This window comes from Ptychodera flava, chromosome 14 (assembly GCF_041260155.1).
Source record: "Ptychodera flava strain L36383 chromosome 14, AS_Pfla_20210202, whole genome shotgun sequence".
Lineage (NCBI taxonomy): Eukaryota > Metazoa > Hemichordata > Enteropneusta > Ptychoderidae > Ptychodera > Ptychodera flava.
In genome coordinates, this window is record NC_091941.1 from 31,810,850 (window position 1) to 31,830,136 (window position 19,287).

A 19,287-nucleotide genomic window follows, 5' to 3' on the forward strand; every position below is an offset into this window, starting at 1 on the left:
ACTTTTTTACGTGTGTGTGTGTGTGGAGAGGGGGGTCAGTCAAAATTTCTGCGTTAGAGAGGGGGTTACTGAAATTCATCATTGTTGGCAGGGGGGTACTCGAAATTTTGGAGTTTCCGATGAAATTCATCCGACCCCAACCCCCAGGCCGTAAATAATGACGGCTCCATAAGGTCGGAGGTCGCGAAGTGCTGGAGCACCCACACAGGGTTGAATCATTCCGTCTAGATTTATTGTCAAGCGATATTGTCATTGCCTGCACTAATATTTTGCCTCACCGCAATTATCCGAGGAACAAATCCGAGGAACAATATCTTTGTCTGGCCTTACGGCTTCATATGCACTTCTTTTCTTTAGCGAGTTAATCCTTGCTAACGGCGGATCATTAACTCCTCAGGTCTGGAAGTTCCTTGTTGTGATCCTACAAAGGGTTTTCTTCGCATTTTTGTGTAAATAGGATTCCAAGTAAAAGTAGAGACCCACAGTTCGAGTCTGTTGTATAATGTTACTAGCCATGTTGGCGGTGACGACAACGGCCCATGTCGCTATGACAGGTAAGAATACGGACATATATGTAAACTTTACCGATAGTAAGTTCAACTTCAGAAGACTTGTCAGTAAAATTCAGTGAAAATTATTCTAAGAGTTATGAACAAGAGATCTACACTGACATGTTGCTTGCTGCACTGACAAACCATCGAATTCTCTTTCAGAAACAAACGTCGTTCCTTCCTACCCTAAGACTGCTGCAGTTGAAATAGTAACATCGGCAATCCCAACGCACGATGTCCCCGTAACGTTGGTGATCTCTTCCCAATCGTATGTTGAATCGGATGAACTGCTGTCAGCAAAGATAGCCATCGCGGCTGGATATGCCATAGTGCTCGCTTGTTTTGTCACAATCGCATTTCTTGTCTTCTATTTCTGGTAAGCTAATTTCCATTTTCTTATAATTGTCGACTATCTTCCTTTATATTCAAGCAATTCATCACAGTCGTTTAAATAAGGGACGAGGAGTTTACGTACTCAGGAGTTGATTACTGTAACAAACTTTCAGTAAATGTGACAACGCGCGCGACCTTTTCGGTTATAAGAACCACTTAAGTAATCATTTTACAAATGACCCCTATGAAATAGTCTTATATCAAACAGGTCACAAGCGACCTAGTGGCCGATATAGTGCCACTGTGATACAGTTAAGATAATAAGTGTGGCTAGTTTGTCAATTAGGGGACACTGATGAACATGGGTCATATGGACGGGGAAGTCCAACCTGTGATCATTGGCATACATCAATTTTGGGTGTGACTGCTCGTGCACTGGGTACTCTCATTTAACCATAACTCAACTGTCCAGACAAATATTGTCTTTAACCATAATCAACAAAAATACCCCGAAGTCCCGCAATTATGAAAACAAATTTTCTTTTCCCTATTCCGATAAAATGAAACTTTCCCTTTTTCCACAAATCGCAAAAATGCGGTTAAACTTAGGTTCCATTAAAAACATGCTGCATTCATTAAAATTTTCTATGAAGTATTACATTTATAGGTCTTAGTTACAGATCTCCGAATTTACATAAAGTCTTTCACCATATACATACATGTAGCGCCTTCCACGAAATGAAGGCACACTGATATATTTATTTATTTATTTCACATTAAAGGATTTCCCATTTACATACTCAAACAGGGGTAAGACTCCTATAAGGTTGTAATCTACCATGGGGTCCGACATAAAGTATAAAATATTAAAATTTTAAACGTCAAAATAAAATCATCCAACTTCCAATGACACCATTGCAAGCTTTGAGTATTACCTCTGAACCAAACTTCTTCATGATCAGCTGAACGCGTTGAAGAGGAGAGGCCGATCCTAGAATCTTCTCCGTCAGTGTCCGTTCCCTCATTCAGGAATCCGCTATTGGTAAGGCCCCGGGGTCATGAGTAATTTACTGTCCAAAATTTGGAAATTCTCTTTTTGCTTCACCAAAAAGGTAAATAAGTAAGATCAGATCTAATACTAAGCAAGAGATACTAGTTTTTGAAACTGGTTCATTCCAGAAGGCCAGGCAACGAGGAATTCGTAGGATACTGTACGTGAGCTACAGTATTTTTATAGTCAGAAACGGCAGACGCGTGTCAAAGTTTTCATCTAAGTTTCTATAGAGAATGGTTCATGGTTTGAGAATTAAAGTGATGGAGAAGTTTAAGCTGAATCTAAAAGTAGATCGAAAATCGAGCGGCTTATGTAATTTTTTGTTCATCTTGAAATAAGTGAAAAACTTTTCGTACACGACATAATCAACATAACAATGACATTGCACTAATAGCACGTAATTTCAGAAAAAATACAAATGCATTCATTAGCACTGACTCGCTGTCCCGTTGAAAACACTAACAAGTCGTCGTTTTCACAGTTTGTAATATTTACTGTCCTCAAATGTAGTTTGTGACACCATAGTCAAGGGCACTTCGAACCCTTTCTTGACCAACAGATTTATTTTCAGCCCATCTAAACTCAAACGGTTCGGGTGGGCAAATGACAGTGACACATGGGAGGGTCAAATATACAAAACTGTATGAAAGCGAGTTCATGTCAGAAATTGTGGAAAATTTATTGATTTCAAAAATAATGACAGCAACTGTAAAGTTTGCGTGTCTTGCATGACACTAAAATACGATACGTACTCTCCGTAGATGGTCCGATACGTTCTATTTTTGTCTATTTGATGAGCGGTGTATGAATCGAGAAAAAGTGCTACATTTAGCCTCGTGTGCAGGTACAAGGTGTAAACTAGATAAGTCTTGTTATCGTTATAGGTTTATTTCTATTACCATTGACGAGAAAACTCATGCAAAGTCACAATATCGTTGAAGCAATAATCTCCATCTTTCATGTTTTTTTCAAAACATTTTGATAGCTTTTGTGCATTTTTAGAATAATTTAATTCTGGTACATTCAAAATCCCATCACTGATCACTAAAGGATCTGCTCACAATTTAATATCTGTTATATATTTTCAGTTGGGTTAACATTTTCATGTATACAGTCGAGGATAGAGAACGGATTTTAAGTCTCCTAAAATTCTATAAAAGGCCCGACAACACTAGATTACCGGTGCTTCATTTCAAGGCAGTTATTAAAAATGACAAAATACAGCAGTTAAAGTTTATACACCTCACTCGAATCAATCCAATTGTCATATGCGTACTTTAAAAAGATGGTGTCTGACATCTTTACCGCAAAACGAACAGGTTTTCCCCTAACGTAAAGCTTAGAAGATCATATTTGAAAACAGACCTTCTCCAAACACTGTATCGGGGAGGGGAGCAATATCCTCTCGGACAAACAATGTTTTATAGTTTTACAGAAGATAGCAAGAATGTTACACTAGCACAGCAGCTGTTTCAATGTTCACTTCCGTATCATATCTTATGCATTACTTGTGGAGATCTGTGTGAACGGCCGCGGTAGAAAACTAGAGTCATTTGTTTTTCAAAATGTGTCTCTACTGTTATTTTTGAACATGGCAGTCCACGGTTCTAATGACTGGGTGCTCTATACTGCATAGAGTCACATTTGAACCAATTTTCTTTCTTTCTTTACTTCTGATGAATGTCATACGTGCAAACATTACAAACATAACTGCTACGTGACGCAATCGTGCTTGTACGTAACAAAAGGGTTCATAAAGACTGTATAGGAACAAAGCTCAAGTCGTTGAGGAGAAGTTTAACCTTCTCCGTGTAAATTTGTCCTAACTTTTTAGTGTTAACACCTCGTTGTCCCTGTACATCTAAATAAACTGTGAATTTTGATAATTTTTGATAATTTTTTGAATTCTTACTTGAATTCTTGTCCGAAATATAATTAATGTGTATAAAATATCATTTACATACAGACACGGTGAGCTGTGTGTACAATGATGATACGAGAATAGCAAGGAAACTGATGATGTACGTGCTTTGTAGGATAGATGCAATAAAACTATTATGCAGAAATTGCAGCTAATGTCCCTTTCAGATATGCCAAGGAAAGTACGAGGATGGTTAATCTTCTCTCTCTCTCTCTGCTTTCTTTATTGTTTAGTTGCCGAAGCAAAAACGACAACCGCAAAGTCAACCCGGAACCGATGAGTGACGGTCACTTGCAGCAGCATTATCATCACCCGCCTATCATGCATATGTGCGACAGAGCAGTTCAGGTAGAAATGAGAGCATTGGACGAGGATAGAAATGACGTCACTGAGAAGTCGCCCCCAGATTTGGAAATCGACTGCTGGAATCGTGGAATTGATGACGACTCTCCCCGACGCTATAGAACGTACTTACCTCCAGAGATGATCGTGAAAAATGGGATGAACGCTTACTACTAGCTAAGAACATTTTAAAAGACCAGCCTTTGCAATATCTTGGTCTCACGGCACCCTATGATAGCGCCAGCTACCGGATGCGTTTGAACAGAAACAGCGATTCTCCTCTTCTGTCTATGGTTTGAACAGTTTGATTGGCCATGATTTGACCTGTCCACGCTATCTTATTCCATCCAAGTATAACTATAACGTGAAAATAGCATTGTACCACAATTTTGTTGTTGTTAAAGGGTCAGATCAGGTTAATTTGTTATATTCTGGAACTTTATGATAAGTTCGTTAAATCGAAATGCTCTTGTTATGTAGGTCATTTCCCCCACACTCATCATGACCTGAGTTCAATTAGTCTAGAACATTCCCAAGGTCCACTGCCCTTGATGACCTCACAACCTTGAATTCAATTAGTCATGTTTGGAATGTTCTGGAAAGTTGATTAGTTGTGTAAGGGAGATAATTTTAGAACAGTAATTAGCATGTCAATAAAAGTTCTAGATTGTTCTTACATGCCTTTATAAAAGGGACGTGCACAGCTTCCAGTCAGACTTTTGGGATCGTGTCTCTTGTGTGTTACTAAACTCCAGCAGTAGTCATTCTCAAGACTTTTCAAGACCTTCACTGTCAACGCTGGATTTATACTGTGGACTTTGTGCAGCTGCAAGCCTGCAAGGACTGTTCATTCATTCAACTGACTGTTACAACTCTGAGACTGGAGCTTTGCCGTCCCAGCTGAGATAAGTAGTCTGTACACTTTTAAAGCTTGTACTCTATCCCTGACTTAGCAATTAGTTTTTTTTTCGTAATAAATTTTGTTTAAACGTTAACTGCTGAGTTCACCCTTTTGTTCGTTTTCTCTGCAACGTAACAAATTGGGGGCTCGTCCGGGAGACGAATATTTTGAGCCGTTTGAAACATTTTGACAGCCTTTTCAAAACTACTGTATACTGTGAACTCAGCGAAATTCAATCATGGCGGAATTCAAGCCAGACGAATTTATGGATGACCTTGATCAGGACACATTTAATTCCCTCAGAAAAGACAACCTCATAGCACTGGCAAATTTCCTTAAAGTAGATGTCAAAAGATCTATGCGCAAGCGAGAAATTCAGTTCAAGATTGCAAAACATTTAGTTAATTCTGGCCATTTTGAGGAGTCTGCCTTAAAAGATTATGAGCCTGAGTCTTCCTTCGAACTCAAAAAATTAGAATTAGAAATACAGGCAGATTTGGAGCTTAAGAAATTGGAATTAGAAAAGGAAAAATTGCAAATGGAAGAAAGGGAAAGGCAGGAAAAATTACAAATGAAAGACAAAGAATTACAAATGAAAGACAAAGAATTACAAATGGAAGAAAGACAGAGAGAAAAGGAGAGAGAATTGGAAGAACATCGACTACAGTTAGAAATGAGACGTTTAGAGCTTGGACAATCAGGAAAATTCTTCCCTTCAGACAAGTTTGACATCACTAAGCATTTCAGGTTAGTTCCCCCTTTCCAAGAAAAGGATGTTGATAAATATTTCCTTCATTTTGAGAAATTGCTCAGAGTCTGAATTGGCCTAAGGAGTCCTGGTCTATGCTTTTGCAGAGTGCTTTGGTGGGTAAAGCCAGAGAAATTTACATTCAGTTGTCAGTAGAGCAGGCTTCAAATTATGATTCTGTGAAGGAATTAATTCTCAAGGCTATGAGTTGGTGCCTGAAGCTTACCGTCAGAAATTTAGGGATTGTGAGAAGGTGAAGGATCAAACTTATGTTGAATTTGCTCGAACAAAAGAACAACTGTTTGATCGCTGGTGTTCTTCTGAAAAGGTCAGTCAGAATTATGACAAATTACGACAGCTTGTTTTGATTGAGGAATTTAAAAGGTGCATCCGGAGTGACATCAAGACGTTTATCAATGAACAAAAGGCAGATACATTGGAGGTTGCTGCACGTTTGGCCGATGATTATTCATTGACCCACAAATCTTCATTTCTCAGCAAACCATCCCAGTCCTTTTCATACAGAAACAATGCAGGTAAATTTAACTCCTCCTTTTCATCCAAGAATTTTTCAAAGGACAGTAGAAAATCAAATGACAACAGTTCACAGAGTTCAAGTAACACTCCCACATCATCAGATCCCAAGTCTCAATCTCCTTCTGACAAACAGTTTGGTACACTTTCTTGTAATTATTGTAAGAAAGACGGCCATTTAATGTCAGAGTGTTTCAAATTGAAAAGAAAACGTGAAGGTCAGAGTGGTCAAAGTGGATCTAAGCCCACCGGCTTTATTTCTTCATCAACTCAATTAGAGTCTAATAATGTGTGCAACACATTTTCTGAGGTTAAACCCCTCTCATCCCCAATTAATGAGGTCAAGGTCAATTCTTCTCAAGATAGCATTATGGGTATTTTCGAGCCATTTATTCATAATGGTTTTATATCACTTTCTAGTGATTTCTCTTCCGCTACCCCTGTCAAAATTTTAAGAGATACCGGGGCTTCCCAGTCTCTTTTGTTGGCAGATACCCTGCCGTTTTCTGAAAAGTCATTTTCAGGTTCTAAAGTTCTTATTAAGGGGGTAGATTGTAATGACTACATTCCTGTTCCTCTCCATAATGTCTATTTGTCTTCGGACTTTGTTTCTGGACCTGTGGCTTTAGGTATTAGGCCTTTTTTGCCTTTTGAAGGGATTCACCTTCTTCTTGGAAACGACCTTGCTGGGGACAAGGTCATTACTAATCCACTTGTGACTGATAATCCTAGTTTAGATCAGGATCCAGAGCCAATTGAACAAGAGATACCCGATTTATTTCCTTCATGTGCCATTACTCGAGCCATGTCAAAGAAAACTTCCGAGAATCAAAATACTCTCAAAATAATGTCACAGATGTTGACTTAAATGACACCTTTCTCAGTCAGGTGTTTGACACGGATCATTCCGTTATCCCTCGTGGATTTGAAACTTCCAGTAAAACTTCTGCTGACCAAAGTCAGACATTTTCTAGATCAAATCTCATTGCAGAACAACACAAAGACCCAGATATTTTGTCTTTGTTTGACAGGGTAGATGATGAAGGTAAAACTTCAGATAGCTCTGTTTCCTATTATACAAAGTCTGGTATTCTAATGCGTAAATGGAGACCTCCAGATGTTTTGGTTGATGACGATTGGGCTATAAAACATCAAATTGTGGTTCCAAAGCCCTACCGTGCTGAATATTGCGCCTGGCCCATGAAACGCCCTGGGCTGGTCACTTAGGAGTCAGGAAAACTTATCATAAAATTCTCAGTCACTTTTATTGGCCTAATCTCAGGCAGGATGTAGCACATTTCTGTAAAACTTGTCACACATGTCAAATGGTAGGAAAGCCAAATCAGACCATTCCAAAGGCCCTTTACAGCCAATTCCTGCATTTCAAGAACCATTTAGTAGGATACTAATAGACTGTGTTGGGCCCCTACCAAAAACAAGATCAGGAAATGAGTACATGTTGACAATTATGTGTACATCAACTCGGTTCCCCGAAGCCATACCACTGAGAAATATAAAGACAAAGACTATAGTGAGAGCTTTAGTCAAATTTTTCACTTTATTCGGCCTCCCTAAATGTGTCCAGTCTGATCAAGGCTCCAACTTTATGTCTGGTATTTTTCAACAAGTAATGGATCAGCTAGGCATTAAACAGTATAGGTCATCCGCCTATCATCCAGAAAGTCAGGGTGCTCTTGAGCGATTTCATCAAACTTTGAAAAACATGATTAGGACCTACTGTTTTGACACAGAGAAGCAGTGGGATGAAGGAATTCATTTTCTGCTCTTTGCTGTTAGAGAGTCAATTCAAGAGTCTCTTGGTTTTAGCCCATTTGAGCTTGTATTTGGACATACAGTCCGTGGCCCACTTAGCTCGTTAAAGAGAAATTCCTATCAGACGATGATGATTGTCTGAATATTTTGCAATATGTGTCAGATTTTCGTACAAAACTCTCTAAAGCATGTGAATTAGCCAGAGAAAATCTTGAGTCATCTCAGCAGTCAATGAAAATCAAATACGATAAAAACACCTCAAAACGGAAGTTTGAACCAGGTCAAAAGGTTCTTGTTCTACTTCCAATTCCTGGAAAACCATTCCATGCTCGTTACTTTGGGCCATATCTAATTGATAAGAAATTGAGTGATTTAAATTACATCATAATAACACCTGACAGGCGAAAACAAAAACAGCTATGTCACATAAATATGCTTAAGCCATATTTGGATAGGGATAATCCTACTAAAACAAAGCCTGTCAGTACAGTCAGTTCAAACCATTATGAAGATAGTAATACTGAAACTGACTTGAGTGAAAATACTCTAAACTCAAAGCTGGGCTCGGTCAAGCTTCAGAACTCAGGAATCCTGGAGAAGCTGGAGTCTACAAAGTTGGCACACCTCCAGCCAGAACACCAACAACAGCTGAAAGAACCAATCCATGAACATTTGTTCCAAGATGTTCCAACGAGGACAAACATCATCTACCACAACGAAGATGTCTGTGACAGTAATCCAGTGGAACAACATCCAGACGGACTGAATCCTGCGAAAGCGGAATATCTCCAGGAGGAAGCCAAGTATTTGCCGAACAATGACTTTATCGAACTCAATAAAAATAACCGGACTTTGCCATGCATACTTTATGCCAAGTTCAGTGCCATTTCAAGTTTTCCAACAACAAATTGCAAGAAGATAGTCATGGGACATCCTGTTTGCTACTTTTCACACAAATTTAACAAATCTCAGAGAAACTACTCTACAATTGAAAAAGAGTGTTTATCTTTGATATTAGCTTTACAGCATTTTGAAGTTTATGTTACTTCTTCAAATCAGCCAATAGTGGTTTATATTGATCACAACCCTCTTGTTTTTCTGCAGAAATTTAGAGGCAAAAATCAGAGATTGCTAAGATGGAGTTTAATGTTACAGGAGTTTAATCTTGACATTAGACATATCAAAGGCAGAGACAATTTAATTGCAGACTGTCTCTCTCGTATTTAGAGTTTATTGTTGTTCACTTTCAAGAAACTTTACTTTAGAGTAAAACAAAATTTGAGAACTTAAATCCTTTTCAAGATTACATTTGTAAAAGAAAGATTTTTCTTTGAAAAATTTCTTTTTTTTGAAGAGGGGGTGTGTTATGTAGGTCATTTCCCCCACACTCATCATGACCTGAGTTCAATTAGTCTAGAACATTCCCAAGGTCACTGCCCTTGATGACCTCACAACCTTGAATTCAATTAGTCATGTTTGGAATGTTCTGGAAAGTTGATTAGTTGTGTAAGGGAGATAATTTTAGAACAGTAATTAGCATGTCAATAAAGTTCTAGATTGTTCTTACATGCCTTTATAAAAGGGACGTGCACAGCTTCCAGTCAGACTTTTGGGATCGTGTCTCTTGTGTGTTACTAAACTCCAGCAGTAGTCATTCTCAAGACTTTTCAAGACCTTCACTGTCAACGCTGGATTTATACTGTGGACTTTGTGCAGCTGCAAGCCTGCAAGGACTGTTCATTCATTCAACTGACTGTTACAACTCTGAGACTGGAGCTTTGCCGTCCCAGCTGAGATAAGTAGTCTGTACACTTTTAAAGCTTGTACTCTATCCCTGACTTAGCAATTAGTTTTTTTTTCGTAATAAATTTTGTTTAAACGTTAACTGCTGAGTTCACCCTTTTGTTCGTTTTCTCTGCACGTAACACTCTGCATTAAATCTCTTATTTATTCTATTATTTCTACAATACAATAAGTGTTCTAACCCCACTCTGCTGTCTCTCCCTTCATGAATTACCCCAAAATAACGACAAATATATGGACAGCGAGGGGCAAAGCATGAAAGCTTCCAACTGTCGGAGCATATTCATTTTGTCATTTGTTCATAGAGTTCATAGAGTCGTTTCACTTTTTTCTCGTTGTCCTTTTTCTTCTCCTCGTGGCCCTCGAACTAGCCCCTGATTCTTTTCGCGGTTCATCTGTCGTCAACTGATCCTTATCTTCTTCACCGATCTTCTGTCGTTTGTTCGCCGTTTCTTCATCACTGCCTCCTTCCGGTGGCACGTGTTCCCTTCTATCACTAGAAGCAATTTCAAGCCCGAGATGGAAAACTGCAAATCAATTGTATAGAAAGAAATTGAACAGAACTATAATAAAACTTTTGTAAAAATCGGTGCCCACATTAAAAGTTTACTGTGCTCTGTACCACGGTTCCAGTAGCTTCCTCCATGTTCTGTTTTACACTAGTTATTTTGAAATAACACGATTGGAACTAATTTGGGATAATGGGATGGTGAAGTAATGTCGATTTAATCTACAAATGTTATCTCATCTGCTTTTCTTTTTATCTTACACACTTGCTTTTATGAGTAATTTGCGATATTGCAACATTCAGCTACATGGCATCTAACACTTTTGAGAAATTTGCAAAATATGAAAATCCAATTATCCCAAATTAGTTCCAATCGTGTTAAATAAAATAAGTTTGCTTAAAGCTGTATTTAGGCTGATTTTCAATGGGTAGTTACTAGCGATCGAGATGGTTGGAATTAAAATTTGCCCGTGAACATGATTATTTCAACATCTGTAACACCTTGCGATAGTTCTCTTATTCGGATTTAACACATTTACATTTCTCTTACTTTGGAATTAAGCCAAATATAGTTCACAAAAATTATACTTTTCCCATATGTAAATGGGAGATGTCGATCAAAGTATACAGAGCACTTGCTGACAAAAGAAAATAAGTCGTTTGGTATATGGCTCATTTTGTATTACAGTTTGTGTGTGTAAAGGAAAATAAGCCAAAAACGTAAATACAAAGCTTAGAAAATATTGACATAATATTTCAGGGATCATACCTTGTTCTGATGTACTGGTTTGTCTCCTGTATGACATCCGATGGAGCATGGCCAGTTCATCAGGCATCAGTCTTTGGGGTTCCATGCGTAGCAGGGAGGCATTCTTGAATTTTGATCCTAAATCTTGTGGGATTTCGGAATGTGGGATTAAATTTTGGTCAAGAAACAGCATCTTCAACCCCGTCAACTTGCACAGTGCTCGTGGGAACTCGGCGATTCGGTTGGAATTCAGGAAAAGCTCACGAAGCATGTTTATCCTCCCAAAGGATTTCGGCAGAGACCGTATCTCGTTGTGGCTTGCGTTAAGGTGAGACAACTTTTTCAAATTGCAAATCGAATTCGGCAGTGACGTCAACCTATTTTTGCTGACACTTAGATGGCATAGTTGCTTCATGTTGTCGATTTCGTCGGGCAAACTCGAAATCAAATTACCGTCAAGGTTCAGTATTTTCAGTTTCGACATGCGGGTTAGCACCATCGGGAACTCACTTATCATATTACCGTCGATTTCTAGAGCTTTTAAGTTGATTAAAGCGTTCATATCATTTGGCAGTTTCTCGAGTAAATTCTGCGATGCACGGATTATCGCTAGTGTTTCTAGTCTACATACGACAGCCGGCAAAACCTTGAACCGATTGTTTTGAAGTTCAAGTTCGACGAGCTGATGTAATTCATTGAGATTTTCGGGCAACTGTTCCAGTTGATTTCCTTGTAGCTGGAGATGTTCTACCCTTGTTGCCGTGGTGACGACCCCTGGCGGTACGACAGTTGCTCCGCGTTCAGCAAAATGGCATTTGAGGCCGTCAAGGCTAATGTGAGGCAGTCCGGGATGTGACGCCATTTGAGCAACACACTGTACAAAGTGAAAGCGTATATCTGGCCTGTGAGAAAAAGAATGTATGATTTTAAGAAGTTTCCTACCTGAAGTAAAAAAAAACAATGTACAATATCTTTCTTTTACTTTTACTATAGTTTTCTTGAGACGAAGACATCGATATCACAAGCCTACTAAATATTAAAACCGATATACAAATTTCACTTTAATCAGGAGTTAATGTAGTATTATATAAGGCCCTGTGATTTTCATTGGCCCTACCAGGTAAAAACGACCAGAATGGTCGGCAGATAAAACATTAAAAGGGCGCCAAAGCTATTCAGTATATCACGTTTCTACCGATGCTATTTTCAGACATGACGTATGCTTGCAAATTTCTCCGCTGACATTGATGGGGCTGGTCATATAATACTGGCAAATAGTATTATTTTGCATATTGGCATTCTTCAAGAAAGGGTAGTTTTATGATCAGTGACTGATGGATGTGCCACGCTTCACCGCTGAACGCGGCACAAATATAGAGCATCCGCTGACAAAAAGGTAGCTGAAACTCCGCGCTTTCAGGCCAAAGGTTAAAGTTGACAGAAGACAATCAATGTGGCACAAACACAGCGCAGGAGCGCTTTACGCGATACCATTTACATGTAATTGTAGGAACTTAAAATTAAGTGTTCAATCTAAAATGCACTGCCATCGTCTTTGACTTTGACCAACATATCGCTAATCCTCCTTTTAAAGAAACTGTTACTAAGATCGACCTATATTCAGTTCATTTGCGTTTCATATTAGTACCAAATGTATGCTGGATTTTATTTTCAGTCATGTCAACTATCAAACGAACATCAGACACCAAAATGCTTCATAAGCTTTCATAAATTTGGTTGCGAGTAAAAAAGTGCAGTTGCTAATAGTTCGCATATATTTGGCAGGTTTCAAAGAAAAAAAAGTTAAAGCGGAACAGACGTCCCTGCCGGCAACTTCACATTTCATCACATTTTTTAAAACCTCAAACAGAAGCGTGTATATACGCACTAAAATCGATCAGTTCAAAAATTAATGTTTTGAACAGTGAACTCATTGCTAATAACCATCACATTCACAGTTCTACAAGACGGCGTGACAATCTCCTTGATCAAGGCCTTATTTTGTCAACCAGTTATTCTGCGATCTACTTTTAGTGTATAGGTCCTGGACACCTAGCTGGCCTACTTACGTATTACATGGGGACTGCGTAGCTTGGAATTCTGTAGTTACCTGAGATTTGTCAGTCCAGTCTTCTCCGACGCGAATGCGCGCGTTGAGGGACTATATGCTTCGATCTAATACACGTGTGGTGATGAAGAGCTGAATAGCAAAAGCGTGGGACTGCTTATGTATGTTGCAATTCCATTGATCCCTTTTTATGCTGTGACGGAGACCGATTCTGCATGTCTGGACATGTCTCATCCGGTTCGCGCGAAGGTGAAGCGCCCTCATATGTTCACCTTCGGTAATGTTGTAGACTACCTTTGTGATTCCCGTTCAATTTATTATCCAGCGAACGATACCACTATAGAACGTGGTGATGATGTCATTTGCAATGATACTGTAACGAACGGAAAAGTTCCAAAATCCCGACAGTGGAATGTTTCCAACTTGAGAGCTGATACAGTTCCTTATGAAAATCTACAGGATGGTACGATGTTCCAAAATAAGTCGCCAACCCAATACCCAGTCCCACTGTATCTGCTATCTGCTATATTCGTTGTAGCCCTGGGGCTCTGATAGATACGGATAATCTCGCAGAAATGTAGATTAGAAGATACGTTTGTGTCTACTGATCCGCTTTACTGAAATAATTAATTGTCAAATGCTTCCCTTCATATCTCTCTGCCTTTTCTACAGATTACTCACTCTGTGATCTATGGCCGACCTCTAGAGTTACCCGGTTTGGTGGGAGCATTAGTTGATAGGTTGTCGTATCGGTTGATAAGCTTATGTAATATGTGGTTTTACGATGTAGTAGCCGTATGTAAACAATATCACAAGAATATATATGAGTGACTTATTCAATACGTTTTGAATGTCGATAAAGGATCCAAGGTCTTGTCTCGGAGAGAAGTTGAAACCTCTGGCCCAAAAATAGAATTCTCGCGTAGTTAAATACTGAAACAAGTGTTCTTTAATACTATGTAAGGCTCGTAGCTAAAATAAAGATTCCATTCTTTTCATTGTTTACACGCTTGTGGACCGGAATTATTTCTTTTCAAGAGTTGGCATAGCAACGACGAAGCAATTATTTCAATGGTCAATGAGTGTGATTTACAGAAGCTGGAATGCAACGTTCCGATGTATACCAGCCAGTTGACGACAAAACCCCTGACTCTAAAAGGCTTATAGCGATTGTAATAAAAAGGAGTCGATTCGAAGACTATCGTAACTCAGCGTGTTCCGACTGGCTCGGAATAAGTTGACAGGATCACCATAAACGGAATCGTTTATGATCTGTCAAACTGCTTTGACCATTAATCTTTGTCGTATGTTCTTTCAGTGTGAATGGAAATTCTTGTTTCTGTTTGTCAAGTGCTGGCTTATGCAGTTATAAAATGCGTTTTAATAGAAACGCGACCACTCCTTGGGTCAATGCGAACATTCCTGCACAAGTGCTCATAAGTACAGTGGAGTAAGTGTGTGGCTCCCTCGGACACACTTTATATGGGTGCAAATGTAGAAATTGGGAGGAATATATGGCAAGACTGAAGATTAGTGGACACAAATAAATTTTCATTGAATTGTTAGTAACCTAGGGAGACCATTCATACCATCACTTTTATTTTATAGAGCCCTTAAAATCCATTTTACTTAAACTTTGCAACCAAAGGTGTGTCCACCAATCTTCAGTCGTCCCGAATATATGTTTCTTTGAACTAGAAAAAGAAATGTCAACAAGAATATTATGAAAACAGCGGCGATACCAGAAATTACTAGTAAAAACATTACAACTGATACACCAGATATCATTGACTGTATCACTTCCTATGTGAATAACTCAATTTGGAATATACGCAGTGCCGTCGCTCTTGACGGGATTAAGGTCACTTTGCAATCCTATACGACAAAACTGCTATTTTCACCGCTGAATATTTTACATTAAATTCATTCCATGAGGAACAGAATTAATGTTTTTGTGGTTAACTTTCAAACCGGGCGAGACTCAAGGTTTAACGAGTTGCCTATTTTGTTTTTCATCATCCTTTCTCACTTTTTTTCTACCAGATTATTCCACAGCACTCTTTTCGTTCAAGGTACTTATTTCGTTATGTAGGCTTAAGACTTCACGTCAATGGTGGATATCTGCTATGAACGTTGCATTTCGTCAGCTTCCTTGGGCGACGGGTCTTCAAGTCAGGCGTAGCTTAAACAGGTCTTTGATATTAAGAAACTAACAAGCGAATCGAAAAATTGAAAAAAGCCCTTTAAATCAGTTAAATGCAAATTTTGTAATAATTTATAATTGAAATTGCACTTCTCTGCATCAAGTTTAATGCCAAACCAAACTTTATTCCACATATGACAAAAACATTGCATTGTAAAATACGGCAATACAGATGTTTTTCAATGGCAACACGAACTCAACGATGTTTCGAACGAAGGTAAGAATGACCGCAGGAAGACATCATTTGCAAAAAAAAATAGCTCTTCACCAGGTGAGGGCGCAGTGCAGACAACGTAGGGGGACGTGATGCACACAAACGTAGGTGATATGATCACAAGACATTTAATTCAGAATACAACCTTGATAGCTTTGTTTACTGCCGGTGCCATGTCAAATCTATAAAAGATGTCAAGATCTCAAATTGATTAATAGACTAAAACGTCAGTGCTATTTAGACAGATGAAGGACTGAATCCCAAATGTTAGAGCTGTGTTCTGATGTGCAAATATATTTATTGAGATGGTACTTTACGAAAAGACGAAGACATCAGACTTTCTGTGAGCCCTAGTGGCGGCATTCTTAGGGAAACGGGTAGCCATGCCCGTTCCAAAAATCGTGGGGAAAGTGGGCGTTTTTAGTTCATTATCAAAGTGAAAAAGGTATATTTTCTTTCCCAAAACTGGTTCATTATATACCCCTTTGAAACCTACTAAATGATTTGCTAAACTGTACCGGTGCTAAATTGAAAATGATTGTCACCATACATTGAAATTATTCGCTTACTTTCCTAGATTTTGTAAATTGGGGTGTTTTTTGGCCAAGTTTTCTTCAACATTTCTCAAAATATGAGTATCTGTTTGTTAAAAAATCCCACTTCTGATGTTTTCTGGAACATTCGCAAACACCAAGTCATCCAGTGAGTGCCACGGCCGGAATGTTAGTTTTTCAGAATATCTTTGATTCACTTAAGCACCGATTAATGTAAACGTGAAGACCACTCATGAATTCTGCCGAAGGCTGCAAAGTAAAACAAGTTGAGTACATCTGTTCGTCTACCGTTTCATCACTTAGACAACCGTTTTAAAAACATTAAGTGGACCTTTGGCAGTAATCAACGATTGAAAATGTTGTTTTCTGACATTTTGGCTACATTAATTTTATAAAATAAAGCTAAGTATACTTCAAAAATTGCCAGTGCTTGAAATACTGTTTTCGAACGATTCCTTACACATGGAAGAGGTTTTTATGGATGTACAACTCTTTGACAATTCAACATGGTTTTGTGTATGCGAATGCTTGTGTTATAATGCTTTGCCGAAATTGAAATATACATTTAGCCATTGTTTCTTTTTCGTTTATCAATCCCTGACGTACTGACATTCGCACATGGGCTCCAATCACTACGATGTCGGAATGTGCACCAGAATGCCATTCTTTGTATGACATGACATTACCAAACAGATTAAAACTTGGCAAATTAAAACACAAAATAATGTACTTATATTTTATTATAATTATATTTTATTTTATTATATTTTAATATTCAAAATGGTCGCCACGGAGTTATTTTGGTATGATTTTGCACACGTATATATTTACCGATTTTTTTACGATATCTGTTATTACGATGCCATACTAAATAAGTGCGAGATTTTTCATTCGGCACGTCCGAGACCATCCGAGTACTTTGTCTTGAATTGTTTGCTTCCTGTTAGTTTTTACGGTGTTTCAAGAAGTTAATTATACAAAAAATAAAATTTATGACGAGAACTAATTTTATCCAAACAATTCTTCGTATGTATCATTAATAAAACTCGTGTGCTTGCATGTACAGTTCTTCTCAATATTCTACAGAATAATTTGCTATCAGTTTCTCCTCTTTCATTAACTTTAATCGCTATGAAAACATCGTTTGACAAAATCGTGCCTCAGATAATAAGATCTCTTTATTTCACGTTCTTTCAGTACCTGTCCAAAGCTCTTGATACACCATGTCGCGTAACTACCATTTGTAAACTCATAAATATTAGGCTCATCAAACATCAAAGATATGGTGCAAACTTATACTGTATGATTGCGTCAGCATTCGCTATGGGAGACTTGAATCCCATTCAGTGCACTTAACCAACATACTTGTTAAGGAGTATTTCTCATCAAAGATGACAAGGAAATCCCTTCATACTATATATTTTCAATAAGTAGAGAATCTAAAGTTTAGTGTGGTGGCAATAGTTTACTCGAAGGATGAAGGGCGTATATATTTGGGGCAGAAAACCTTAATTTTGGTATTAATGATAAAAATTAATTTAAGTGTGATAAAGGGAAAGCGGCTTAACACATCATCCATTTTTCTTGTATTTCAATGTGTTTTGTGTTCATATCGTGTTTTGGTAGTTAGTGTGAAAATTAACAACCTGGTTGCTAATTAAAACAAGCCATAGCGAGAAGTGCATGTTGTCGAGCGTGTCTGAGACAATCGTGACTCTCTGACCCCACGTTTCAAAACCAGTTAGCGGTTTCTTCCTCCGTCGCTGACAGATACATGTATCTTTCTTATTTTATATCGTAACTATGTTGTTGATCTCTTGGAAGCTAGAATACTTATGTTTGGATCGTTTTGTGTTTATTTGTTGTCTTGTTTCTAATGCCGTGAACTTTGGCATTTATCAGTGTATCATCGATGTTTGGATTTCTTTTGTATACGATAATAGGTATTTTGGGGAAGAAATTCTTCAATGTTTCGTCCTTTAATGTGTTCCCAGGTTTTACTGTGTCTTAATAATAATAATAATGATAATTAATATAAGTATTATATAGAAATAATAACGCGAATAATAATAGGTTCAATTTCCATGAAAATTTCACCATAAGGGTATTTTTGGTCAAGAAGACCAAATATGACATCGATTTCACTGCCCCATGTTTCCATGGTAACCATTTTAGGGGTTTGAAAATTTCAGTTTTTCTAATATCCCATGAAAAGTTACTTTGATTGATATAAAACTTACCTAGTGGGGGAGTTCGGGTCAGAGAACACAAAAACCAGACTTATTTTAATGTTTCGAGTTGCCATGGTAACTATTTTGGGATTGAAAATGTTACTTTTTCCCTAATTCCTATTAAAGACTATTGATTGATGTAAAAATTTATAATAAGGGTTTTTCTGGTGAGTACACCAAAAAAAAAATCACACTCATTTTTAATGTGAGATGTTTCCATGGCAACCATTAAGGAGTAAAAATTACCAGTTTTTCAAAGATTCCACCTAAAATCTAGTAATCAACAGAATGAGTTATATCAAAGGGATATTTTGGGTTAGAAAGACCAAATATCCAGTGTAAAAATCCAGTAATTAACAGAAATATTATACCAAAGAGAGAGAGAGAGAGAGAGAGAGAGAGAGAGAGAGAGAGAGAGAGAGAGAGAGAGAGAGAGAGAGATTGTTAATATATATTGGAAATCTTTTTCATAGTCGTGACTTTTGATGGAAGAAAACTAAAAACAAAATTAAATTGAACCGATTGAACGTGTATCCATAAAGTTCGCACAAAAGTTAAACGTCTAGGCCTGTTGGTATCGCTTAAACTGCTAAGTGTCACTTTTCCGACAAGCATTTAATTACCCCTTGGCTTAATATGATATCCCCTCTCTCCGTACAGTATGATGCACGTACAACAATTGAAAGCCACCCCTATTGACAAAATTAAAATAAACAACACATCTTTTTCAGAATTCCCATATAGCTTCAATGAACTGTTATTAGATTTCTATATAATACTTATAGCCCCTAAACTTGTAAT

The 19,287-nt window shown here is 38.0% G+C and overlaps 2 protein-coding genes across 3 annotated transcripts; one reads left to right on the forward strand and one right to left on the reverse strand.

Annotated features, from left to right (window-relative positions):
• Positions 1-431: 431 nt before the first annotated feature.
• On the forward strand, positions 432-4,378 carry LOC139150173 (uncharacterized). Its single transcript, XM_070722359.1, has 3 exons — positions 432-554; positions 714-927; positions 4,093-4,378. Exons 1-3 carry the CDS (start codon positions 503-505, stop codon positions 4,376-4,378), a joined length of 552 nt encoding a protein of 183 aa, XP_070578460.1. The 5' UTR covers positions 432-502.
• LOC139150172 (uncharacterized) lies at positions 2,593-13,540 on the reverse strand. Of its 2 annotated transcripts, none has more exons than XM_070722356.1 (4): positions 13,327-13,540; positions 11,238-12,118; positions 10,086-10,487; positions 2,593-4,669 (listed from the first exon to the last, which is right to left on the reverse strand). In XM_070722356.1, exons 2-3 carry the CDS (start codon positions 12,076-12,078, stop codon positions 10,282-10,284), a joined length of 1,047 nt encoding a protein of 348 aa, XP_070578457.1. In that variant the 5' UTR covers positions 12,079-12,118; positions 13,327-13,540; the 3' UTR covers positions 2,593-4,669; positions 10,086-10,281. The 2 variants fall into 2 exon arrangements, with proteins under 2 accessions (XP_070578457.1, XP_070578459.1); XM_070722358.1 differs by having other exon boundaries at positions 13,286-13,481.
• Positions 13,541-19,287: the final 5,747 nt, after the last annotated feature.